The sequence below is a fragment of the Ixodes scapularis genome, unplaced genomic scaffold (assembly GCF_016920785.2).
Source record: "Ixodes scapularis isolate PalLabHiFi unplaced genomic scaffold, ASM1692078v2 PGA_scaffold4__175_contigs__length_147842914, whole genome shotgun sequence".
In the NCBI taxonomy this organism is placed as follows: domain Eukaryota; kingdom Metazoa; phylum Arthropoda; class Arachnida; order Ixodida; family Ixodidae; genus Ixodes; species Ixodes scapularis.
This window is the reverse complement of record NW_024609879.1, coordinates 37,821,544-37,848,336: the sequence shown is the minus strand read 5'-3', so window position 1 is coordinate 37,848,336 and position 26,793 is coordinate 37,821,544. Positions and strand designations below refer to the sequence as shown.

The 26,793-nt window shown below is 42.7% G+C and overlaps 1 protein-coding gene across 1 annotated transcript in view; it reads right to left on the bottom strand.

Annotated features, from left to right (window-relative positions):
• Positions 1–24,400, bottom strand: part of LOC115319715 — a 59,060-nt gene extending 34,660 nt beyond the window's left edge. Inside the window, exons 1-5 of the mRNA XM_040220238.1 lie at positions 24,340–24,400; positions 16,593–16,769; positions 11,427–11,515; positions 9,786–9,912; positions 8,588–8,623 (exon numbers count right to left, since the gene is read on the bottom strand). Coding sequence (XP_040076172.1) covers positions 8,588–8,623; positions 9,786–9,912; positions 11,427–11,515; positions 16,593–16,769; positions 24,340–24,400 — 490 coding nt within the window. The remainder of the gene's footprint in view (positions 1–8,587; positions 8,624–9,785; positions 9,913–11,426; positions 11,516–16,592; positions 16,770–24,339) is intronic.
• Positions 24,401–26,793: the final 2,393 nt, after the last annotated feature.

Here is a 26,793-nt window from a genome sequence, read left to right as displayed (position 1 = left end):
GCTGCACAAAAAAAAAAAAAAATAAATAAATAAAAATAAAAAATAAGAAACGTCGCGGGCAGCGATTTAATGCGCTTTGCCGAATGCGTAACGCTTCGCCCGCCTTGAACAAGCTGGTATGCATTGGAATAACATTTTTCGAAGCGCGGCAGGTTTAGTGTAGGTCCTATCATAATGGTCCTGCAAGACTTCCCTGTCCGCCACAAGCTAGCCAATAATTCAAGGACATAACGACGGCCGCGTATTCAAACAGTGTAAAATAAAATGTATATATATTTATAAGAACACCATCGTCTTCACTGCTTGGCTTTCAAATTTTTAGCGTCGCAAATAATCGTAATCAAAATATTTTTTTATAATTGAAGACCCCTCGCCGTGCATCGAACCCAAAATTACACTTACGTGAAACATGATTCGGCGCGGGAGCAACTCGAGTCACCGTAATTTTTTTTTTCTTGACATGGCTTTTAATTTTTAATCTAACTGAGGTACCACTGGCAGAACACGAATCGCATACTTGGAAGGATCTGAAAACTCATATAGCTGGTTGAGTGAATGCAATACTATCGCATTCGTTGAAGCTCGATTTGTTGATTCGAACTTCAACAAATCACACGCACCCATTCTCCCTATTTCTGTTTACCCAGTCATAGTCGTTGCCTCACGATGCAATACGAGTACAAGTAACGGCAGTTTATGCAATGTTGACGATACACAGCCGTGATCGCACGGTTTTTTGAAGCGCTATAGAACGAGCACAAGCGTCGAATTTCGGTACTCTGATTGATTTCTGTCTTCCCGCCGTGACACCACACGAGAAAAGCGATTTCGTTCCGTCTGTGAAACTAGGAACAAAAAAATCAAGATATAATCCCGTAACAAAACAACGCGAAATGGATCTCTGCAGCCTATACCCAACCGTTCGCGAGGTGACTGGGCAAAAGCATATATTACCTCCGTGCCTTTACCCTCTGCGCACCGCCAGAGAGAGTCATACAAACTCCTTTGCGCTATTATCAACACGATTGCGTTTGCAAGCCGGTAGTTTGACTCGGCTGGGATTCGTCCCTTCTGACATTCATAGCCCTCTATGAAACCAGAAAGGTAGATACTTTTCTCCATTGGGTTGGTTTGCCCGGGGCCTCCAGTTATTTACGGCCAAAATCACACTAGAGGCGCTTCAGCAATGTTCACTCTGGTCGACACACGTGCTCCTTAAAAATGCCTGTCGTCAACCCTTTCCCAAAAGATACTTGAAGAGCCAATCTTAGAGACCGACGGATAACGAGGCCTTAGACCTCACAGAAATTATAACACAAATTTTGCGTCGTCATTCCCAAACTGGTTGCCGGACGAAATCCAGGGTTGGTAATAGTAACATAAGATACGTACGGCAGAATTCCCTGCCATAAATAAAACGATTTGGCTAACGCCAATGTAACGCGAAATAGGTGCAAAGAGTTTTGCGATAGGAAGCGTAAACCGAAAAAAAGGAAAAAAAAAAAAGAAAGAAAGACTGAAGAAAATGAGAAATTAGAAAAAAAATCTCAGGCGACTTGGCCAAAAAAAAATTCTGTTCATGTGATTCTTCTTGTCACGTGACCAAACAAAAAAAAAAAACGAAAAAAAAATAACACGAGGAAAAAACCATCCCCTGCCCGGTTTCGAAGCTAGCCCCTCTTGATCGTGAAACTAGCGCGCTATCCGTTGCGCCAACATAACTTTTTTTTTCTTTCTTTATTGCAAGTTGCGCCAACATAACTCTGCCTGTAATGCTCATGCATTCCCACACCATAGGCGAAAGCTTAGGTGCCTTCGCAGTTTTTCATGCATGTGTTATTTTTATTTGTGGCAAGGGTTCACGTCCAGAATGCTTTTAGAGTTTTCGACCAAAACGAGTTTTCTTCTTCCGAGTCACCTTCTAGAACCAGTAGACCGCACTGGGTCGTCCGGCTAATCAAGCAGCTATTTTCAAATTCTCTGGCGTGCCCGTCCTCGGATCCGAGGTCGCCGTTTGACAAGCTTAACTTTCTTCCACCTTTTAGCCGGAACCCCACGGCAGCTTTGTTCCGTCCCCACTCCCTCTCGAGAGGATGGCTCGCCCCGAGGCTAATCCCATTCTCTAAACCTCTTTTCATCCAACGCTTGACCTTTCCCTCCCCGTCCCCCGGCTTCGGGAGAGAAGGTTCTTCTCTGCAGAACGTCCCGTTTGTACAGGGGCCTTTAAAGTTCAAAGATTGTCCTGTCTTTATCGTCCCTTTTGTGTCTCCACTTTTTAATGTTTAAAAAGTATCAACACGCTAAAATAGTACAATTTCCGGTATTTCATTTTCATCCCCCAAGTGTGATGCGGGAACCGCGCCATAGAGCCACGGTCGTTTCCGCACTTTGTTATCGCTAGGATTTGACAGTGCTCAATCACGATGCAAGACACGCACAGAGCCACGCTCGCTTTTGCAATGCGCCGCCTAAAGGGGTGTCCAAACAGGACACGACTCCGACAAATCGTGAAAATTGAAGCGGGCTTGAAGCGGGCGCGTCCGCTTCAATTTTCACGATATGTAGGAGTCGTGCGTTTTGTAGTGTCCTGTTTGGACACCCCTTAATAATGATTTCGTCGTCGTACTCAGTGGGCGAGACAGCACTGCAACGGCCACGGCTAAACCAGCTCTTGTTTGCTATCCAGGTTGGTAAAACTCCTTCCTTTACTAGTGTGAAAAGCAATTATGTCTGTCTTGTAGTGCTGCCTCGCCCAGGAGCTTTATTGGAGTGTGTTGCCGCCTGTTTTGATTCACTCTGCTTCCTCGTTCTTCTTTTGAGCGGGGATGTGGAACTCAACCCTGGCCCGCTGACGGAAGTTCAGTTGGCAGCGATTCTTGATGGCCAGAGGACGCTAAACAACAGCATATCAGAAATTAAAAGTAAACTTGACGAACACATTAGACAAACAGAATCAAGGCTATCCTCAATAGAAACTAAAGTTGAGTGTCTCTCAAAATTAGAGCCTGACCTTAAGAGATGCGAGAATTATGTCCAGCATTTAGGAAGAAACGTCACTGCAATGGCTGCAAGGGTTGACGCCCTTGAAAACCGGAGCCGGCATAATAACCTCATTATTTACGGTGTGGCGGAAGACTCTACTGAATCACCCGTTTCGTTGAACCAGAAAGTGGTTACCGAAATTTTTGACAAGAAGCTAGGCGTGAAGGTATCAACGATAGAAAAAATACACAGGCTCGGAAGGCATCTGGACAATAAAACACGACCAATATTAATACGCTTTTCTTCTCTAGACGAAAAAGCTGCACTTTTGAAGAACGCGTTTAAATTAAAGGGTACAACGGTGTCTCTGTCGAACGACTACTCAATAGAAGTAAGAGAAAAGCGCCGCCATCTTTGGACATACGAAAAAGCTAGAAGGGAAGAAGGTATCAGCAAAGTAAATCTAACGAACGATAAGCTTGTAATTAATGGGAAAATGTTTACTTGGAACAGTGAAAGAGAGGAGGTTGTACCTGTGCAACGTAACTGACGTCAAACGAATTCAAAGAAAGCGGTGCAAAAGGATATCACTGTGATGGTCGTGAATTGCAGAAGCGTAAAAAATAAAGTAGAAGAATTATCGGGTTTAATCCTATCTGTTCAAGCCGATATCATACTCGGCACTGAATCATGGCTTGACGACTCTATCTTAGATCATGAAGTATTCCCTAGATGCTTTAACGTCTACAGAAAGGATAGGTCGTTACACGGGGGAGGGGTTTTCTGTTGGTTAACAATAATTTGCAAAGCCACCAACTCGATCTAGCTGAAAACATAGAATCCGTATGGTGTCGGGTCAGGCTGCCCAATAGCCTATGTTTTACCGTAGGAGTTTTCTACAGGCCTCCAAATTCTGATTCTACTTGTATAGACACCCTAAACGAAATAGTTTCTAGTGTTACCAATGAATGTGTGGTACTTGGTGACGATTTTAATCTGCCAGACTTGACATGGAGCGATGACGGGTGTGCCTGTAAAACAATGACTCGACTTATTATTGATGTGAAGTGTATGGTTGATAGTCTAGGTTTTACCCAGCATGTACTTGTACCTACGCGCGGACACAACATACTCGACTTGTTGTTGTGCAATCATCCCGACATTGTTAAACGAATCGATGTCATACCGAGCATAAGCGACCATGCGCTGTAGTCGCGACGCTTCGTTTTCAATCTGCACGTGTAAAGTTGAGTTCAGATCGAAAGGTGTTTTTGTATGAAAAGGGAAATTATGAAGGCATTAGCTCTGAGCTTTCTAGTGGCTTTCTTTTGTTTGAATGCGTTGCCGAAGAAACAGATGTGCACAACACGTGGTTACTGTTCAGGCAGAGAGTGATAAAGCTAACAGAGAAATACATACCATGTATTGGTGCATCCAAATTAAAAAATAGAGCCAAGCCATGGATCAACGGAAGTGTTCTACGATTAACAAAAAAACGAAAGCGTGCTTACGCACGGTACAAAAAGAAAAAGTCAGCAGTAAACCATGGGAAACTGAAAGAACTGACGACAAAGTACAAAGTCACCGTGAGGAAAGCAAAAGGCGATTACCTACAGCGGCTCGAAGATGGAATGAAAAATAACAATAAACAGTTCTGGAAGTTTATGAAACGTTGCGGAAATGACCAGATGGGAATACCTGACCTATTAGTAAATAACGAACTAATTACAGATGCCCGTCAAAAAGCTTGCATCTTTAATGAATATTTTCAATCGGTATTTTTGCCTGCGAACAATATAACGCCAGTAACGCTTACAAACAGATACGATGATATGCCTCCAGTTGAGGTTGGTGTCGAGGGAGTCCTAAAGCTACTAAAAAATTTAGACGAAACTAAAGCGATTGGCCCTGATCAAATTTCGCCTAGGGTTCTGAAGCGCTGTGCTCACGCCATTGCCCCATATCTTTTTATAATCTTCAACCAGTCTTTGCTTGAGGGGTCATTACCGAATGATTGGAAAGTAGCTCATGTAATACCAATACACAAGAAGGGACCCAAAAAAGATGTTACAAATTACAGGCCGATTTCTTTAACATCAATTTGTTGCAAACTACTTGAGCACATTTTGTACAGCCAGATAATGCAACATCTTAGTTACCATAATTTTTTCATAGATTCACAACATGGATTTAGGAGAGGTTATTCTTGTGTCACGCAACTAACCGAGCTCTATCATGATCTTGTCATGTCCGTAGATAAGGGTGAACAGACTGATTGTGTTTTTCTTGATTATAGGAAAGCATTTGACACAGTGTCGCACTCGTTCTTACTTTACAAATTGAATTGTTTGAGCATAGATATTACCACACTAAAATGGATTCACTCATACCTGAGTTCGCGTCAGCAATGTGTAATTTTAAACGGCGAGGCGTCTCATTTTGTTGAAGTTACGTCTGGTGTACCACAGGGGTCGGTTCTGGGGCCATTGTTATTCTTAATATTTATCAATGATATTCATGTCAATGTAACTTCCCAGCTGAGATTATTTGCTGATGACTGCGCTGTGTATACGCGTATAAAGAACGGGGAGGGTTCCGGACAACTGCAGGCTGACCTAGATCGAATAGAACAATGGTGCGGTGAATGGGGGATGCAACTTAACGTAAAGAAATGTGTTCATGTTAGCTTCACACGTAAAAAAAAAATAAATTTGACACACAGTATTATTTAAGCAATGAGCTAGTAACGAATGAGAATAAAGTAAAATACCTCGGAGTCATTTTGTCATCCGACTGCACGTGGGATTCGCAAATTGATGATGTCATTATGAGGGCGGGTCGCGCACTGGGCTTTGTCCAAAGAAACCTAAAAAACGCTACACAAAAAATAAAAGAACTAGCATATCTTGCCTATGTAAGGCCACTTCTAGATTACGCATGCACTGTGTGGGACCCTTCCAAAAAAAATCGCATTGATGGCTTGGAAAAAATACAAAATCGTGCCGCACGCTTCGTCCTGGGCCAGTACGACCGTTTTTCTAGCGTAACTAACATGAAACAATCACTAGGATGGGCGTCATTGGATCTTCGGCGAAAAAATTTACGGTTGAAATTTTTATACAACATTTATCATGAAGCTACTGGTATTAATAGCTCATCATACCTCTTAAAACCAAATTATTTTTCCAAACGTAATGATCATGTGCACAAGATACGCGAATACTGTACTAGGACGGAGCTCTGCAAAAATTCGTTTTTTGTGAGGACGGTCAAGGACTGGAACGCTTTACAGGAATGTATAGTTTGTGCTGCAAATGTTGATATGTTCTTTTCGTTATTATTCGCCCCCTGCAATAATGCCTTCTAGGCGCTGCGGGAGTTATCTGAATAAAGAATAAAGAATATATCTTGTTGAGACGTGCGCACATCCGTCTTGCGCAGTGTTAGCTCAACGGCAGCACTTTCTGTAAAGGCGGATTCACACCGGGGATAGCAGTCGCGCGATCCAACTAAATCGCATCGCAAAAAAAAAAAAAAGAAGAAAAAAGTAATTAGTTGGTCAATTTGGCGTGCGCGATGAGCGAGTCCAATGCCTTCGTTGGCGAGTCGCGTCTCAAAAACTCTCGCTCCGAACGCCGTTGGTTGGCTCGGCCTCTCCGCGACTAGAGTGCATCGCGAAACGTCGGGTCAGCAAGCGACTGCTCAAAACCCGTCACTTTTTGGCCGCGATGGTCGCTTTTGCGGTGAAAGTTATGGCGCGATAGATCGTATCGCCGGTGTGAACGCGCCATAATGTCGAACCAGTCTCACGGCGCGTCCCGATATTGGCTTGTGTACCTACGCGCGAGTGCAACATCTGGCACAATTTGCGTTTGCAAAGCCTGCTCCAGCCGCGTCAAAACATTCAGCCAACCTTTGGACTGCAGAAATCAAGAGACAACCAAAATAAGATAAAGTTGTCAGCCGAATAAAATTTGATTTCTATTTAATTGAGATGAAGACCACCCGCGTACATCAAATACCTCATCAGCCGAACTCCAAGGCAGTAAGCCTAGTTCTGGCACTTGTTTGGCACCTTTGGCCCGTCGCTGCCAGATTACAGCCAAACTATCGGGAAGCGAAGCCTAACTTGGGCACTCGCTTGGCCACTTGGGCCCAAAGATGCCAGATCTCAACCGAACTACGAGGTTGTAAGCCTAACTATGGCATATCTGTGGCGATTTTGGCCCGAATGTGCCTGGTGACAGCCGAACTGTCAAAAAGTGAAGCCTAACTTTGGCATTAGTTTGGCGATTTTGGCCCAAAAATGCCAAAGCTCTGCCGAACTACAAGGTAGTAAGCCTAACTCTGGCACATCTGTGGCGATTTTGGCCCGAATGTGCCAGGTGATAGCCGAACTATCAAAAAGTGAAGCCTAACTTTGGCATTAGTTTGGCGATTTTTGCCCAAAAATGCCAAAGATCTGCCGAACTAACGGGCAGTAAGCCTAAATCTGGCATTTGTTAGGCGATTTAGGCCCGAAGATGCCAGATAATAACCGAACTACCCGGCAGCGAAGCCTAAGTTTGGCACTTGTTTGGCGAATTAGGGCCAAGATACCCAGACTGTTGCCAAGGGAGGTCAGGTTTGGCACTACTTTGGCTTCTTCGGGCTTTTTAATGCCCTAAACTGCCAGACGCAAGCCAAGTTTTGGCTCAGAACTCGGTGCTGCCTGGGGGCATACTTCCGGTTCGTGTATATTTTCTTAATTTTTATGCATCATTTTTTCCCCATAAGATTGGACTATGTGTAAGTGTCATAACCGACAATTTCCAGAAAACAGCGCGTAGATTTGATCTTGAAAATACTGCAAAACCGGTATTATAGTTTAGAACTGGAAGTGTTTTCAGGGCTATTTGCGCACTGCCGGAATCACGTTACAACTAGAATGAGCGAATATATGGCATCAATTTGCGCGACACCGTTTGTTATTCTACGCTAAATCAGAGGAATAAAGCAGAAGTACTCATATAATGTATGACCTGGCTGGGCCGCGTAGTCTACAGTTTACATCGCATTTAGTATGTTATCATAATAATAATGGTGCTTTATTTTGGTTGTGACTGCAAGCAATTATATCGGTCTCCCGGGTGATGTTCTTTACAGTAACATCAAACACAAAGTCTAATATTAATACTCAAATAACAAAACGCTAGAGAGGTAAAATTAATACTGCATACTGATAAATATAACATTAATACCCATCTTTTAAAATAAAGATTATGAAAACGAGTAACAATATCAGTTATCTTGTACATTTTTGTAACCTTTTGGAATTTTTGCTAGAGGAAACACAAATGAGGTAAAATATTGACAATAATAATAATAATATTAAAAATAAAATTAAGAATAATAATTCCCGCTTCCCCTTCCTTTGAGATAAATATGCATAATTTATAGGTAAACTCGCCTTATAGATAAAAGGAGAAAACAGGATATTCGTAGCATTCGCTCTGGCTTTTCGATTTTTAAATTTTTTACCGGATCTAAGAATTTGACTGAATCGATTTCTTAGATACGCAAAAAAAAATCAAATTATAAACGCTTAATAAGTGAATTCACTCACGTTGTCGTCCTAGCGGGATATTCCGTTCCGATGGGACTGCAAAACGAGATACGTAGTGGTATGATTTCTTAATAATATCAGGAGCTTATCGAGTTACATATAAAATAACTTCGAACAGTTGGTATTGCTGTTGTTTTTCACTCGATGAATCATGGTTCAGTTCATGCCGGGTGGAAATTTGTGTCAGTTGTTCATAATTTTGAAAATGTTCAATATTGATTGCGATACTTATGGCGTTTGTTCACATACACTACTGAGAATGTGTAAGAAAAATAGGGTTTTATTGTAGGTATTCAGTCAATCCTTTTTCACTGCCAGGGGTGTACGATACCATTTTTTTCAATATTGAGTTCGCCTAATGGAACATTGATTTGTTCTGTTTTATTTTAAACATTAGTTCTATAAAAGGCCAAGAGCTGATTTGCCAAGCGCAGTTCTTTCAGTTTGCGTAACTACTTGGAAAGTCTGGTACCGAGGATAAAAATATTAATTATAAGCACTTAGAATTTTGATGTCAAGAACATAGCCTCATATATCCTGGAGAAACCTGTAAGATTAATCAAAGTGGTCACTGCGGTAAAAAAAAAGAAAACGGTACGGGCAATGAGAATCGTATGGTGCCAGAACATGGAAACACTCAATAATCCTATAGAGAATTCTAATAATAGCTCCAAGCACGGCAGTGAAAACTCTCCGAACCATGCTTGGAAGCTCAATTGGCAACGGCGAAGGGTGGTATGGAGATTGAGCACACTGGCGCTAGCATATCTCCTCTTTTATCTTTCATGTCAGCGAAACGATCTCCTGTTCTTTTTGCGAAGCGTCAGGCTATGGCAAACCTTACGATTGATATTATGAAATTCACTGTTTTAATTACACAAAAAACACTGTTGATTTAATTAGATTATAGGTATCTGGAAAAGTCAAGTAATTTTCGGCATTCACTCGTCCACGTATCGGTTTGCATTAGTTTCAAGTGAACTACAGGCTTTTTCGGTGGTAGCTTGAAAATGTAGTAGAACGTTCAATCATCCTGTTCGCTGTGACCACAATAAAAGAGCACCGGCTTCTGTCCGCCATTATATGTAGGGGATAAAAAATCGCGCTTTGTTGGTACCATTGTCGTATATTTTTATGATGAGCTGGCGATGGCCGAAAAAGCAACCCTTTTTATGGGAAGTGTAGCGCAGTATCTCACCTATGTAGTCGGTTTTGAATTCCACCGGATCTTCGATTTCGAAAACTTTGTGTGCGATGCGTCCATCTTCAGAGCGTCCCATCAGTGGCAGAGGGGCAATCCTCAGCGTGTGGCCCAAAGACCCTCTCTGCGAGTAACATAGAGATGGCTTATGAAAACTTCTTGGTCCGAAAACTATTTAATAAACTCCTGCCTGCTAGTTTTTTTTTTTTTTATTAAAACAATCGAATAGTGCGAAGTATTTTAGTCGTTTATGTATTGACAAATAAATGATCCTTTAAGATAAAAGATTATCGCGTACACTCTTAGCTACATTAGATTATATTGTGCTTCTCAATGTTGGAGCATATTGTTTGTCAACATATCTGTGTCAAACGATATATATAAAAAAATACAATTCAAATGATCTTTTGCCATAAACTAGCCGGCTCTATGCCTAAATATATTCGGTAGAAGTTTTTAACGTCTTCAATATTTAGATTTTTAGATTGTAATTGCCACTTAATCGGCTGCACATTTTAATCTTTGTGCAGTGTAATTTCAGTACATAGTTTACATTCTTAATTGATGAGGAGCAGCGTTTTCAACACTACCATCTTAAACTTGTTATAAACATCGACGTTATATTATTGTATCTTAAACTTGACATTTTATAAAGGCAGCCGCCAGATTGGTCCTTTCTTTCTGACCATGTTTATGGAAAGCGATTGCCTGGAACGCTGCACGAGATATACCTCGTTCAGATACGGAAATTTTACTCTTATTAAGCAAATGGGAATTTAAAAATATATAGAAGGTTACGAAGAACTAATGTAACTGCGGTTGAACGTTCTCTGTAGCTTGTGCGGAAGAGACACGCTATGGCACCCTGATGCGAGGTCTTCCCGAGCGTTTTTCGTGCTTAAAAATCCCTTATAAATAGGTCAATAAACTTTCCACAAAGGTGTCTTAGGCGGTGTATTTATGATACACATATTAAGTAACTGTAAGCAGCAAAAATAAATAAAAAAACTCAAGGAAAGAAAAAGTCAAGTTGTTTTTATGCACAAGAAACAAATACGAAAACAAACCGCCTGGCTTACGCTCCTACTAACTCCTTGAGCCCCACAGGCTCGCATCTAATGGATCTGCTTTGCGATGCTTATGTCAGAGAAACTTTTAAGATTGTGTTTAATCTTGTATCATCTGTGTCGCACAGCGGCAAAAAGAAGTTGTTTTCTCTTTTTCTTTTTACGCATATGAATAACGTGATTTCTGTGAGTTCAATTTGCTTCAAAATACCTTCAGCCTTCAAATTTCGGAATAGCAACTGACCTATATATAGGCACCTATCTGAAACGCTTAAGATTACCTCGATTATTCACTTATTTTTACGAGTTTTGACCTCTAAATGGTGCTGAAAAGCATCCTGTAGAAGAATTAAAAAGTACAGCTTCTATGCGAACTCAAGTTTACTATAGAACTAAAAACCAAAAACGTCAGCCTAAGTTAATGCAACTCTAATAAAGCGTTATATAATATTCGGGAGTCGAACTTTATGGCAATTCTAATTATACAACCTACTTTGTCTTGTTTCATAAACTTCAAGCATCCCAATTTATAGCAGGAACTTCAAAAGTGTCATAATTTGGTGTTGCTTACCACTTCCACAGATCCGTCTTTCTCCGTGACAGATACCGCTGCCATCTGACTTTGATCACGGTAAATGTCCTTTTCCACTTCTCTGCCATCTACCTGAAAAACGACAGTAAGAAACAGATACTGAGATATGAAAAGAACTCAATGAAACATCACAGTTCTTTCTTAGATAAGCTTGTTTTAAACAGTTCGCTACGTTCAAACTAAACAACGAAAAAATATGATTTAATTCGAACATAAACGTTTGCTATACATTTACCAACTGGCAAATGGGGCGCACTAATTCAGGTTTGTCAACAAGAAATGAACACTCACAGAATGAATATCGATAGAAGACAAACAAAATGTCGGAGAAGATCGCCCTACCTCTCCTCGTGTTCCAGCGATGTTCTACCATTTTTGAAGCGCGAGCGCTATATAAAATGCATAGCAGAATTCACTGCTTGCTGACATAAGCTTGTTGAATCATTTGAAAGGTTTCTGGTTTATATTTGCCGAGTTTAACGCAGAATTGATGTTCGCGCGCTGTAGTTTGCAGTCTGTGGTCTAATCGCCGTTTAGCTCGTATACGAGATAAAAAAAGATCGGCTCTGAATGCTTACAGAACGACGCCCTTTGGCGTAATCAGACATGAAGGTCCCTACATTCGACTGCTACGCGCGCATCACCATGCTGCCCTCCTTTTTTACGCTACAAAACCAAACTCGTAACTTGTTGGTCGCACCTCAAACCCAGCTTCCGTGCTTGGACGCCACTCAATCCTTCTTTCCGCCGCCCCACTCCCACCCCATTAAATAGAAAAAAACAAAACAACGACGACAACAACAAAACAGCAACAAAAAACAACACAGACACACACGCAAACACACTAGTTTTGTTGATTCTTACAGCTCACGCTTTCTTTGGAATAATGGTCAAAAGTAGGTGTTCTGGTCAAAGGCGGATACATTACCAACTTCCTTCACTTGGCGCTAAGACGCTACAAAAATGGGATGAGTGTTCATGCTAGGAAGGGTCGATGTTGCTAGGTCTTGAAGCAAGGAGCCCCCAGGTAAGCTAAAACATTGAAAAATACACGTTCACGATATTGTGCTGGGAATTGTGATATACTATCCTAAATACAACTGTAAATTAATCAATTAACGTAATAATTACTTAGGGTGAGCAGACGTCTCGTTTTGGCCGGGACAGTCCCGTTTTTGGGGAACGCTTCTGCCGTCCCGTATTTTTTTCCCAACAAAAAAAATACGTTCCGTTTTTCCAGGAGTGCATAGTTCCCGAAATTGGCACCAAGCGAGTTGCAGTAAACCGAAATTATGCCTACTCGTTACAAGTATATATTACAAAAAATAACCATAGGTACGTTAAAATATTTACCCACAGAGTAACATTTAGAACCGTTCTTGTCCACGAACACTTTTTCTCGCGCAAAAAGAGGTATGTAGGAATATTTTTTTTGGTTATTGAATATAGCCTGCATGTAGAAGCTCGGTTGGCAACACTACGAAATCTCAGATGGCAACCCCCCCCCCCCCCCCCCCCCGCGGGATGTCCCGTTTGCTACCTTGAGAAATATGGTCACCCTATAATAATGTGCCAGAAAACAAGGACCAGAATGAAGACGAACGGGACGCTTTCTTGTCACTGACCCCTCGCGCTTTCAGTATTCTTGCGATATGCCTTGAAGCCTATTTCTTCATTTTATGCTAAACATTTATTGCAATGTAGGTTGAACCCTAGCTCTAACCAAACTGATGTCGTTGCGAAGGGTGTGCCCAGTACAGAATAATTGTATAATACAGGATAGCGTAGTATGCTCCTAACAAACTCACGCAAACGTGCCCAAGAGTTGCATACAAAAGTTAGTCCCAGCGGATTTGCTTTATCAAACATAGGAACGAATATGTAGAATGTACGACGGGCGCTGTGCATAGGATTCCGTTGACAAGCGGCAAGGTGTACGTTGGCCAAAAGGGCCGATGTATAAATGAAAGTTTGCGTTATCATGCTTCGTCTCTGCGGTCGAAAACGGGGGGGGGGGGGGGTGCACTTATCGCTTCATTTTGCAGATTGTGGATGCCAGCCCTTTTACCACGCCACAAGTGCTGAAATGGGGGAGATCATATGAGTAGGAAAATCGAAGAGGCCTACACGATAAAAAAAAAAAAGGGAGGGACTAGGTGATGTGTAAACCAGAGATTGGTCACTTTACATAACACAGAAATATGTTATCTAAACACTTGATGAATTTGCCATGATGACGTGGAAAGCGGTTGTTTGCTTGGGTGTTTCTTTCGAATCGAAACAATTCACTTGAGATCAAGAGCTTGCCTGTGTACCTCCTTCTACTTTGGCCTTGTTTCTTGTGTGCTGTGTCAAATTCACTTAGCATTAACCGACAGGCAGCATTCTCGGTGACGTAAATGTTTCTGCTAAACTTAGCGGGAAGCATGAATTTGTGTGTAGGTCCCTTGACTTCGGGTCATGCAACATAAATGTTCCGCCAAATTAAGTAGGGAAACTGACTTAGTGCATAAGCCACGAGACATAAATTTTCCGCTAAATTTTGTGGGAACCCTGCATTTTTTAGTAGGTCCCATCACGCAAGGTCACGTGACATAAACCTTCCCGCCAAATTTGTAGGCAAACTTTTCTTTCCGCTCACGCCGTCGCGAAACCCGGGGACGGGCCACTAACAGCTTCCCCTGTAAAATATGCGCGCGACCTTTTATTGTCAGGGCACAGACCTGCTTAAATAGATGCGCCATCGTTTGCCTAAGAAATAACCGCGCGGAATGGTTAGTCACTGAAATTTTGAACGCAGAGCGTCGCGAACATTGATCATGTCACTTCCACTTTGTAGTCAGTGAGATTGCGCTCCTCGACAATAAGAACGCACAAGAACAAATCCCGAAGCAAGAAACGTGAACACAATCAGCCGCATCCTGCGTTTCTTAAGTTGTTAGTAACAAGATGAGGCTACTATATGGTGATTGGTGCCAAGTGATAGCCTTCAAACGTGTGGCGAACTAGATAAAGAGGAGAAAGAGATAGAAAGACGATGCTTCTGTATAACGAATTCACCTTTACAAGGTGGTTTAACAAGTTCTGTCAAACGGTCGGACATTCTAGAAGTTCATCGACGCTACACTGACTTGCCGATCACAAGAGCTACCATAACATCAACCATAATGCGGAAGATACCAAACTTGGACATGTTTCTTGCTGATGGTGAATCAACAAAACCATTCCAATTTTCTGAAGTGTGTCCTTTGGGTAAATGATATTTACGAAAAATATAAAGTGCCCGGAAAATCAAATGCTCAAGAAGGGTAAGCCACGAAAAATAGGAGTCCGGGAAAGGCATCTGAATAACAAAAATCGTATATGGAGCACACCAGTATTTCTGGAGGTTCTCTTACCTTCCAGAAACTTTTAGCAGGTCTGAGAGATTCATTATCGTTTTTTGAGAAATGTGTTGACGTACCCCTTAAGATTGTCTGAAGGGTCTGAGGTCCGTCTTAGTTTCCGGAGAGACATGTGGGGTCTGTTGCAATCTTTCCCGGAAAAGTACGCGGCTGATTATAATAGTTTTAACGTATTTGTGGGAAATATCGCGTGACTCTTCAGGACATATGTGTCTGTGTCAATGTCTGGGCGCGCGCGCCTGTGCGTGCATGTGTGTCGTGCATCTGCTCGGTTTTAAGGATTGAACTACTGCGCATACCAGCAACATTGTCAGTAACTCGAAAAATATTTTTTTTGCATCTTAAAGCTTCGTTGCAAATATTTTCTAAGATGGATTTTGTCTACCGCTACTTTGCCCAGGTTTGAGTACTCATAGTTTTTGTGATCCTTCCGAGGTTGAACATGCATGTAAAACTCAATATCTAAAATAAACCTCCCAGAACGTTGTTTACAGCTGCTTTGTTGGTTCATTGTCTACATTCATTTGGGCGTCTAAAGGGTTTAAAGACTGAGAGGGCCTCAAAGGCTAAGGGTCTGAAAGGTCTGACGGGCTAGTGGCTTGAACGGCCGGAAGGACAAGGAGTCTGAAGGACAGATGGGGCTTTTAGGGTTGCGATGGAGCGCTAAGTGGTGCAAAAATGCTGATGAAATTGCCTGTAATTACAAAATTCGTTCAAAAATTAACACTAATGTCATTATGATTATACACTAATTATTTACGAAAATTCGAAGCATAGTTTTCCACTCCTGTGGGGCCTCACACCATTGACATTTCACAATGGTATTCATAGTCGGAAAATACATGAGTTTGTCACAATTGTATTTTTGAGTTTTTTTCGCTACAATTTTATGATTTCGTGTCTTTTATTTGCATATATTTTTGCCAAGTTATTTTTGATGTTTTAATTTTAGTTCATGGTTTTTCCTGAACAACAAAGGAAAAGGTATAATTTCGCAAATTTATTGTCGCAGCTCATGGCCTTAATGTGCGAAGATATTTATACACCATAAAAAGCATTTATAAATTGAAGTATGAATTAATGAATTTATGTCGGAAATGAGTTCAAGTTTTGATACAAAAATCGGGATCCTGTAGTCAATATAAAATTAGAAAGCAGAAAAAATAAATAATGCACAGGATAATCTTATATGCTAATACTTAATTATATAAGATACATAAAAGCATCAATATTCACAAGCACTAATCATAAAAGCGATTTTCGCGAGCCATGTAATGCATGTATGCTTCATGGCTTGGGCAGATTTGAGGGTTTGGATCAACTTTTTTGTAACGGAAAAAAGACGTGCTCCTGCTTTTTCTGGAAAGAAATGTTTATATATCGGTGACATCGTCAATATTAGGTCAACAAAAGAGATTTTGGCAACGCTTTGCCCGTGACGTCATCTCTTAGCGGACCCCTCCCCCCTTCTCCCCAATCATAAACTATAAACCCGCCCTGTTTCAAAGCATATATTGTTTAGAACGTCTGGCAATCTGGAAATAGAAGTATTACACGTATCTGTTTTTACCCCGAGTTCGAATACGCTGGAGATTCATAACATAATTCGGCATCGCACCATAAAGTTGTTGCTTATTAAGCTTAATTAGCTAAAAATATTGGTTTAACCATTGAGTTAGAGAGTTATAAGTAGCAAAAAAAGAAAAAAAAAGAAGCTTCTACTTCAGATTAACAAAGATACTTACCAAAGTATCCACTTGCTCGTAGCCATTAATTGTTGATACAACTAGATTTTCAGCGAGTACAGAGCTCTTTTTTAAACGCAGAGTAATTTTCTCATTGACGTGAAGTAGCTTTGTTCCATTCATTCCTCTTGCTTCCAGAAGTCTTGGGTAAACAACATATTCTGCAGAAGGTCCTGCGTTTCGGATGAGAAGGAAAGAGTCCACTTGCAAATGTCCACGCGCATAACTGCAATATTTTCCCTTCAGTTTATTTTAACAGCGATTAACTGAGTGAATAAGGAATTAAGTTATATATGGGCACTTAACAGGTATGCACACAGCAGTGTGCCAGGCAAAGCAGATATGTAAAAACCCTTACGCTAGGGTGCCTGCTAGCCTGCAGCCGTGTACGCTGCCAGTCCAAGTAAAACGGCGCTAAAACAAAAACTCAAATTGATGGTTAAGATTTGAGGGGGAACGGTGAAAGGGAAAGATTGATAAAATTTAGGATTATGTCAACACGCCCGATGACATTTGGGTCACAAATACTCTGCGAAGTTCCCGGGACTTTTCGCGCGATCTGGGCAGAGGGCTGCGAGCAGCAACGGTATGGACAGGATGTCTCCAGCGTACCTCGGCAAACCTCACTCATGAGGGCCCTCACTCACCCTCACTCACCCTCATCTTCACAGGTGAGGTAAGGGTGAGTGAGTTTCTGAACCAGGAAAATTCATGAGTGTGAGGGTGAGTGAGGGCCGTGAGGGCCGTGAGTGCCGGGAGGGCTGTGAGGGCCGTGAGGGCTGTGAGGGCGGTGAGGGCCGTGAGGGCCGTGAGGGCGGTGAGGGCCGTGAGGGCCTGAGGGCCGTGAGGGCCTGAGGGCCGTGAAGGCCATGAGGGTGGTGAGGGCGGTAAGGGGTATGAGGGCCATGAGTGCGAGAGGGGCGTGAGGGCGGTGAGTGGCGTGAGGGCCATGAGTGCGTGAGTGGTGTGAGGGCGGTGAGTGCGTGAGGGGTGTGAGCGCCATGAGTGCGTGAGAGCAGTGAGTGGCATGAGAGGCGTGAGGGCCGTGAGGGCCGTGAGGGCGGTGAGTGCATGAGTTGTGTGAGGGCCGTGAGGGCGGTGAGTGCGTGAGGCCCCCTTCAGATCGAGCATCTTTCTCAGCAATTTTGGTGTTAATGGCTGGTTGCTCTCTAGCTTTCCCTAGATCGACACGAATTGCTGAGATCGGATCCGGCTCGAAATAAGCAAGCAACTCAGAGCAATTCGAATACGTTTGAAGCGGCTGCATCCAATCAGGGACGCAAAATTTTCACGTGATACGTCGTGCCGGTGATGATGACACTGAAAGACTTGGTTCTGATTTGAAATCGATCGTTTTTTGGAAATAAACTGTTTCAGAAAGGCGCATAAGTAATCTTAACGAGATTTAAATGAATAAAAACTCGTTTATAACAGTAATTGTGTCTAAATAGTTAAAAAAAAAATTATGATGACGATGGCAAATTGCAGCAATTGGTTGCTGCGTGTGATCGCGGGCGGCCCGTGTTGCTGGTGTTGCGACGTAAAGTTTCTGGCCGAAATTGCCCCATCTGAAGCTGGCCTGAGTGGCGTGAGCGCAGCCGGTGCGTGAGGGGCGTGAGGGGTGTGAGGGCCGCAAGGGCGGCGATGGGCGTGAGGGCGGTGAGTGGCGTGAGGGCGGTGAGTGGCGTGAGGGCGGTGAGTTGCGTAAGGGCGGTGAGTGGCGTGAGGGCCGTGAGGGCGGTGAGGGCCGTGAGGGTGGTGAGGGCGGTGAGTGGCGTGAGGGCTATGAGTGCGTGAAGGCCGTGAAGGCGATGAGGGCCGTGAGGGCGGTGAGGGCCGTGAGGGCGGTGAGGGCGGTGAGGGCCGTGAGGGCGGTGAGGGCTGTGAGTGGCGTAAGGGCCATGTGTGAGTGAGGGGCGTGAGGGCCGTGAGGGCGGTGAGGGGCGTGAGGGCCTTGAGGGGCGTGAGGGCCGTGAGGGCGGTGAGAGCGTGAGGGCCGTGAAGTTCAGTGAGGGTGAGTGAAGGGCTGAAGGTGAGTGTGACTGTGAGGGTGAGTGAGGGGCTGTAGGTGAGTGTAGCTCTGAGGGTCAGGGTAAGTGAGGGGTTTAGGTGAGTGTGGCTGTGAGGGTGAGGGTGAGTGAGGGCGACCTCAAATGCCGACCTCTGGTCTTTAGTGGTAGGAGGCAGAAGAGATTAACTGCGTCGCGCAGTCCTGCCACGCGGAGAAGCTCAGGCTGTCGCGACCTTCTGCTGAGGCACACAACGGCGAACGGGCGAGTTCCGGAAAATTATCCGTAAAGCTATTCATACAGCACACGGATTCGCGCGATCCGTTTTCTCTGCTCTAGGCACCGCCAAGAGCTTTCAACCGTGCGGGGAAAGACCTGTTGGCCGCTCCCGGTGACAACGCACAGATTTTGCGCGATGCGCGGAGCTGCACACTCTCCACTTTCCGCATTAAGTATTGTTGAGGGGGAGAGGATGATGCACAGCAGTGCTCCAGCAGAGGCAGCACTAATAATGTATATGGTGTGCCAGTATTTAAAAAAATCGAATTTAACAAGTCCGGCTAAGCAGTTCTTAAGCTAAAGAATTGAAAGCATATAGACGCTTTGTAGGAGCTGTGCATGGGCGCCGTCATAACCAACCTTCAAGTTTTGCTTCCTCTTAGTACGCTTACAGGACTTCGTCAATACCACAGCAGGGCAGGTCATTGTCATTTTATGTTCTACTGTGTCCTTCTCCCTGGCACCGACCTTTGTGGAGGCTCATCAGCGCCCGCTTGAGTAGCTCGACATCTCAGTAAGACAAGAGAAGGTCAGCAATTGCGGCCATGATCTCGCGCTTGCATAAGCGTCTATTAAAATTGTCAAAAAAGTATTAAATTGATCGAGAGGGAGAAAACGTAAAAAAAAGGAAAGTCACAAGTTTAGTTGATTCTGTCGATGTGACCAGCTGAGACACTTATACAAAAAATATACATTCACGTGCATTTTTCGCGGTGCAAAATGTCATACATGGAGGAAGTAGAAAGCTTGAATAGTGAATGGATCAGGTTATATATTCACAGACGACTCATGATCTCGTTTGCCTCTAGAACGGCTTATTTTAGAGCGCTTTCGAAATGCTTTTTTTTTAAATTTTGGACTCTCTAGCAGCATTTAATGTTATCCACGCCATTTCGACAGATTATGTGATTTCATAATGAAAGCAATCGAAAACACCCAGTTTGCTGAGCTTCACTACGAACCATGAAAAATATTCTTTTTCCGAAACAGGGCAGTCCGTGACCTATAAAAGCAAATGACATTATTTTTGTGAAATATAGTGTAAATCTTTTGAAATTATTATAAGGTTGGCCATTTTCTCGGTCGCCGGGAACGCAACAATGATTGCCGTACAGTGGTATTTGAACATGTTTTTTCAGGTAGCATTCTGGGAACGGCGTGACCTTTTCATATGTTCTTTTTCGTCTCTTTTGAATCCCGTACGCCATTTTCGTTTTTCTTGTGCCAAAGTTGAGCAAAAAAAGAAAAATGCTGGACCAATATTCAAATAAATATAAGTGCCCAGGACGAATTCAGCTGATGTTACGCCACGGCCAAAGTCAACCACTCCGCGAACTGAGTTTTGTCTCCTAAATGCAGAACCTTTATCTCAGCTATGATGCGGCATAATATTTGAAGAAGGCCTATGGTGAACCCGGCTTTGACGTCATTAGCAAATACAAGCAATTCGAGCAGTACATCATGTCCAACTGTGTATTCAAAATAGATGAACGAATTAATGCATGGAGGCCGTTCCCTTTTGATTGACTGGTGACGTGCCGCAGCTAGCCAAATTCTATAATTGGCGTTGCGTTAAGTAGTGTAAAACAATTTTAGTCAGTGTGTACATATATTCCTATTTGTATTCTGATCACAATTACTCTAATCATCGTTTACCTTTTTTTTGTACTTCTTGGATATGCTTTGCTTTAACTCCTGTTCAAATCCCAGGTCCCGAAATAAAAGAGTGGTCTTGATCGTGTGATGTCCTTGGGTGCTCGAGTCATTTACATTTTATGATAACAAGCTCTGGCGTTTTTATTTTCTCTTCACTGTAGTGGATGGTGCATCCAGCTCCTTGTATTTTATCTTATAATTGCTAATACTCAGATATCTGTGGTCTAGCCTCTAGGATTATCAATGGTTTCCTTCTTTATTAAATCAATATCTCTTGCCATGTAGCTATCAATGTTTGGTTCCTTCTGCATTTTGATCCCGCGTCTTTATTACTCTTTCCTTTACAGCCCATGGAGAACGACTCCATCTAGCGGAAAGGTTGTGTAAAGTGGCTCGTCCCTGCGGCCGATATGCGAAGCAAAGGAGGGGATTAAAAATAAAAATTGCCCCAAGTGAAAAAAATAAAAAAGAGGAATCGGTTTTTACATTTTTTATCCACTTCGAAATAAGAGTAGCTAAAAATCACGTAAAAAAACTTTTTTTTTTTGCACTCCAGAGTCATGAATATTGTTCGAAATCCAGCAGCAACATGAAATCTATCTTTCTAATTTTAACATTGCAATTTTATTTACGATATTATATGAATGCGAGATTGACGACATTTATTGTAAACCAACGTTTGTTACCACCTCAAAACGGGTGCATATTTCTTCCACCAACAGAATGCACGGTCCATAGAGTGTTACATTTTGAAATTCGCTTCCGTATACACTGGAAAGTTAACTACTCTCTATTCTGTAGAATCAATAATGGCAGCTAACTTCGGTAAGGGTACGTACGTCGAATGTGGTATGCGTTTGAGAAGAACCATTCACTGTTCACTTTCCTGGTTCCTCATCCTCATTTGTGAAGAGGTCAAGTATTACTTGTATTAAAACATTCTCAAATCTCTTTTGAAATAAGGCATTAGGCATAAATATTTAATGGTGTAAGAATGGGAATTTAATATGGGCACAAAGAAAAGTATGAAAGTAGTTTTGTTACGTATTAAAATTTTTACTTTCACAAGTTTAAGGGAAGCTTTATAGCCACCCCAATGGGTGGCTATAAATATACTTTTTCTGCCGCTTTTTTGACGCGTTTGAGAGATTTCGCATTCGATGAGTTTTCGCTTAAAATGTTTATTCTCCCCCAAAAATGTTTCCATGGCTATCTGTGACAGAACTTGCAGGTTTTCTCGTGGCTAACGCATAAAGCACGTTTAAAAAAATATATATATTTTAGAGCCAATTAATGTACAACATTGCAGTTATGATCTTCCCTTATATAAAATCAAACGTGCGCGTGAGGACGTAGCGATCTTCTTATGTACACACCAATAACACTTTGGGACACATATATAGTGCTCAAAGTGCACGTTGTCAAGCAGGTATTTTTTTATGTCTTGTGGTGTATTCTGTAGCACAACCAGACCTCGCGTCAAACTTTTCAGTCGACTTGTGTGTTGTTTTTCGAATTTCCGCACACATCATTCAGGTCTCTCTCATGGTAGACAAGCACTCTGCAAATCGCTACTGCACAGCGTGGCTTTTCAACCTGACCTTTGTACCGCGTAACTGAAGTAAGTATAGCTCAAGATTCTCAATGCTAAACAAAAAAAAAAGAAAAAGCTTTATCGACCGCAGTTTGCGGTATTGTAATGCATGCTTTTATAATCATGCTCACCGTTATATTTTATGAAATTCTTCGCCTCATATGTGTTTCTCTGTTTCTCTTTCTCCCTTCGCATAACCCGAGACATAGCCTCCTAAATACTGACAAAGCCTGACAGGTCGCCACAAGAATCGGCCGCCGAAATGAAAAAAAGGTGGAGCGGCAGACAGCGGATGAGAGAGCCACACGACTGGCGCCCCGCTGCGGGGCCCAAACAAACTTCTCCCGAGCGAACAAGTGTGTTTTGGTTCCTCGCCGCCGCAAAAGCTGTGCGCTGACGTCCAGGTTCCCCGAGAAATGGCTCTTTGATGCTCTGTGCTACCAGATCCTCGGGCTCTAAATCTGCGACCGGGCCCTATATGGCTCCGTCGTCGAACTGCCAGGCTTTGTGAGTATAGAGGAGGCTATGGCCGAGCCTAAAGTACAATATATTGAGTTCTCTGGTAGCAGATGACAACTATTTTTTTCATAGTTCTAAGATAGTTATCGCTATGGAATCCTAGCAAATCAGGGAGCCGAGGGAAGGTTAATAAGTAGAAATGTGCGATGTGATAAAGGACATAAAGGGCGGTCGAAAATCAAAAGGAAGTCGAGTGCAAGCGTGTGTGGGATCCGTAGCATGTATATCTTTTTGGAATGGCGTGACATCTCAGATAACGTGTTTCATTTTTCGCTCACCACAATGAGAGTAGTAAATATTTCAAGATTCGACGGCCCGTAGCGCCCGGATGAGATCAAGTCGTGTGTGCTTATGGGGAGGTGGGGCTCTTCACTTCTTGGAAAGCATACAAAAGTGTAAACGGAGGCGAAGGAACAGTCGGTTTTGTTGTATTATCATCCTTGACGTACCTAAGAAATCCCACCAAAAGGCTTCTTTACCTTTTTCCGCACGTAGTGTCTACACCTCCGCGTTTTGTTTTTTTTTCGCCCCAACCAGCGCATCCAACAACCCCATTGACCCCCCCCCCCCCCCCTGTCCTTTTGCCACCACTTCCATTTGATTTCCCTTGGCCATCGCTCGTGACATCACTCATATCGTTATTCGCCGCCTGGAGAACCGCCGTGACGCCACTTCATCGGTCGCTCTTGCTGTCGGTGTACTGGTGTGTCGTCCACACGCCACCGCGCCCTTTCGAACCGTCAGGGGCAGTAAAAGTGAAACAAATACCTGTGTTCCGGCTCTCGTACCCACCCACAGCCGCATCTTTGTTTGGTTCGGCCAAAGTGTATTTTATGACCACATTACGTACCAAATGGGCTTTATTTTTTTGTATATGAACGAACAAAAATTAATGTTTTAAATTTGTATGCTAATTCTAGCAATTCAAATCGGCATTCATAACCATAAATATAAATGTTCACTTTATATTTACTTACAACAAAACAATCACGGGAAGAAGGTGTGAAAGATTACGTCCTGCAAATGATGCTTTTGACCACTCTTTCGTTCTTTTCTACTATACACGACCAAAAGCATCTCAGATGTATAATATTCAATACACCCGAAAATGTTCTCAGTTTTGCAAGATTCTTGTTATATATAGTGTCTTTAATTTTGTTATGCTTATTTATGAAATCTACATCCACATTTTTTGTGTAGCGTATATTTATTTGGTGTAACCCTTATAATGATAGTCTTTTAGCGATATAGATAGATTAATATAAACTACTTGACACTCAAGTTCCTGTGAGAGTTTTTGGATGCATATTAACGAACTTTGATATACATTTTGTGTAACTTATCTGCGTTGCTCTCACGAACAGCTTTATAAAGGCTCAATTCTGCATTATTCACTTTCAATATCTACATTATATTGAAGTGGTTGTCGTGGGTCTGCAGGACCAAATCGCCGAATCTCGTTGAGTCAGTGAGTGTCTCTTGCTTCTCGTACATCCTTTCGCGTTTCTTCCTTCTCGTCTCTTCATGTAGCTGGTGTGCAGATTGTTCGATAGCTTCTGTTAAGTCTACTTACAGCAGTGCTACACAAAGACTACAAAACATTTTTGGATCTTACTGACACTGTTAGTGTACTTTCAACGGGCCCATGCTTAGATTACTTTTATAAATGTCCCATCCGTAACTTACCTGCCCGAAGGCCCTCCGCCACCATGGCGCAGATAAGCACTGAAGCTAGAAATGCAGACATCTCTTCTGACGCCTCACTTTACCCGAAACTCCTTTTTAAAGACGAGCACTGGCCGTTGCGTAACAAAGATTAGCGTAGTGACGCCAGCTTTTAATTGCTCATGAAGTGGCTCTTGCGAGGGTGTTGTTTGTGATTCAACAGGATACGGATCTGTGCAGTGACATTTCCGAAAGCTCGAGAGCGGCTTATTACCTCAGAAATCACGTTGAACTTTCGGGATAATTATTGGCGGACCTTTTTGCGTGACGGAATGTTTTCAGACTTTTTTTGCGTCATTCCTTATTCTTACGTTGGTATCTTTCGCACTGTAAACACTCTGTTCACAAGCTTCCTATGAAAGGTCGGGGTGACTTTAGAGATAAAGAGTGAAACGGATAGCACTTCAAACAACCAAAAGGAATGTTAAAAATATGTTTTTAATTTGTGTTTTTTTTATAGGTCATTCTGGCACATGGTGAATATTTTCTGGTTGCCTTGTGTATGAAATGTACACGGAATAAAGCCATTTCTTTGACGCTTGCTGAGATATTTGGTTTCAGGCTGAGACACCACTACGGCTAAATAGACTGAATAATCGACACTTCAGGAAAGCTTCACTTTGACCTTCTCAGTGCTTAGAAACATTGATGCCAGTTATCATAGTCCTCATCTGAAATCGCAAGAAACGATTTTCCTTTCCCCTGAAATATTAAAACACTTCTTAGGAAAAGTGAAAAATGGTATCGCCTGAGCCCTCTGACACTGCGTCTAAAACCTAGGAAGTCGCAATTCCGAGTCGAAAGAAGCTTCAATAGACCCTTTTTGAAATCGCTCTTGGCAACAATGAGCCGCTGCCTGGAGGGCGCTCGCAAGTGATCGGGCGAGGCACTGCCCTTATGGGGTACGCGCCTGCGATCGCGGGCATCATCGCCGCAGGTCGTGATTCGCTATCGTGGAACAGGAGCTTGGTTGACATTTCAAATTGGTATAAACTACGGATAAAGTAAATGAGAACTACGGCGCCCACAAGACGGGCGACCAAAACCGAAAGAGTAGTTTAAGTTTGTGACTGAAAGGTACGTGCCAGTACGTTCGCAAAAACGACGACCTAGTTTTCGAGGGCTCCGTTCTTACATCGGCGATTGATTAGATTGTCCTATTTCAATTGGTGACGCTGTCCACATTGTCGATGGAATCGCTTTCGCGTCTTCGTTCGCGATGCGGTTTACATCGACAATCGAATTGCTTGTCACGCCATCGTTCGCACGATCGCGTTCCTTATCGCGTCTCCAGCAGCAACAATATAAAGAGCGATGGCTTCGGCGGCAGTGGAAGTCTTTTGAGACGACGTTCTCTCCTCTTAGGTCTTTCAACAAATATGAAAGAAAATACTCTTGACTCTATAACGAGCCGGACTATACTCAGTTTTGCACCAAATCTGACTGTTATAGCCAACGCTAAAATTCGATAAATACAATCAAGCAATTGCAAAGTGCATCGTCACGGCGTTCGTTGTTTTTGTGCGTTCGATATCAGCGACTAAACCAAACACGCACTGTGAATGCGGCCTGATCCTCCTCTTATATTGTGCGTGATTGGTTTAGCCGAAGATACCAAACGCAGAAGAAAGAACGAGCGACTTGACGACACAATATTGACGCTGCTTGATTGGCGCTATGTGATTGGTTCGCTCCGGTTGGACTTAGTGTGAAACGGAGTATAAATGACTGATTTGTATTCATGCGGCACATTTCCGCTTATAATTTGCGCAATAGAAAAAAAAACAAAATCTGCCAAAATGGACTGAGGGGCGTGCAGAAGAATAAAACCAAAAAGATATCGTACCGGACCATGAGCGGATTTCGGTTAAAAATATTAATACATTTATGACATTGAAATTTCGCATCGTGTCAAATCCGCGACACCTCAGGCAAGAAATTAGACGATGCAGGTGTCGGTGAAAGTCAGGTAGAAAAACACGCACACTACAAGCGAATGCAGCTGAACGTCTCAAAAGCTTTTGATGAGAACGGACGTAGGCTGTGCGTATAGATAAAATTACCAAAGCAGACGTGAAAACGCTTCTGCGCTCGCCGCATTGCCCCTTAGCCAGATAAACTCCACGAACTGTTTATGGAGTCTTCTCAAGAGTTAGCTAAAGGTCATCTTAGACTAACATTGAACAAATCCTGAATGCTACTCTGTTTTATAGAAGGTATTCATGACATCTTTAGTGCAAGTTTACCCTCAGTCAAGAACAAAAACTTCAGTTGCTATAGTAGATCATATGGAAGTTCAACCTCAGTGCAGAATTAACCGCAATGCACGGAACTCGATGAAAGAGGGAACATTACTTCTGTAAAAACTAAAACCCCGTGCAGGGAGGCACTTTAAAGTCCCTCAAGACTATTATC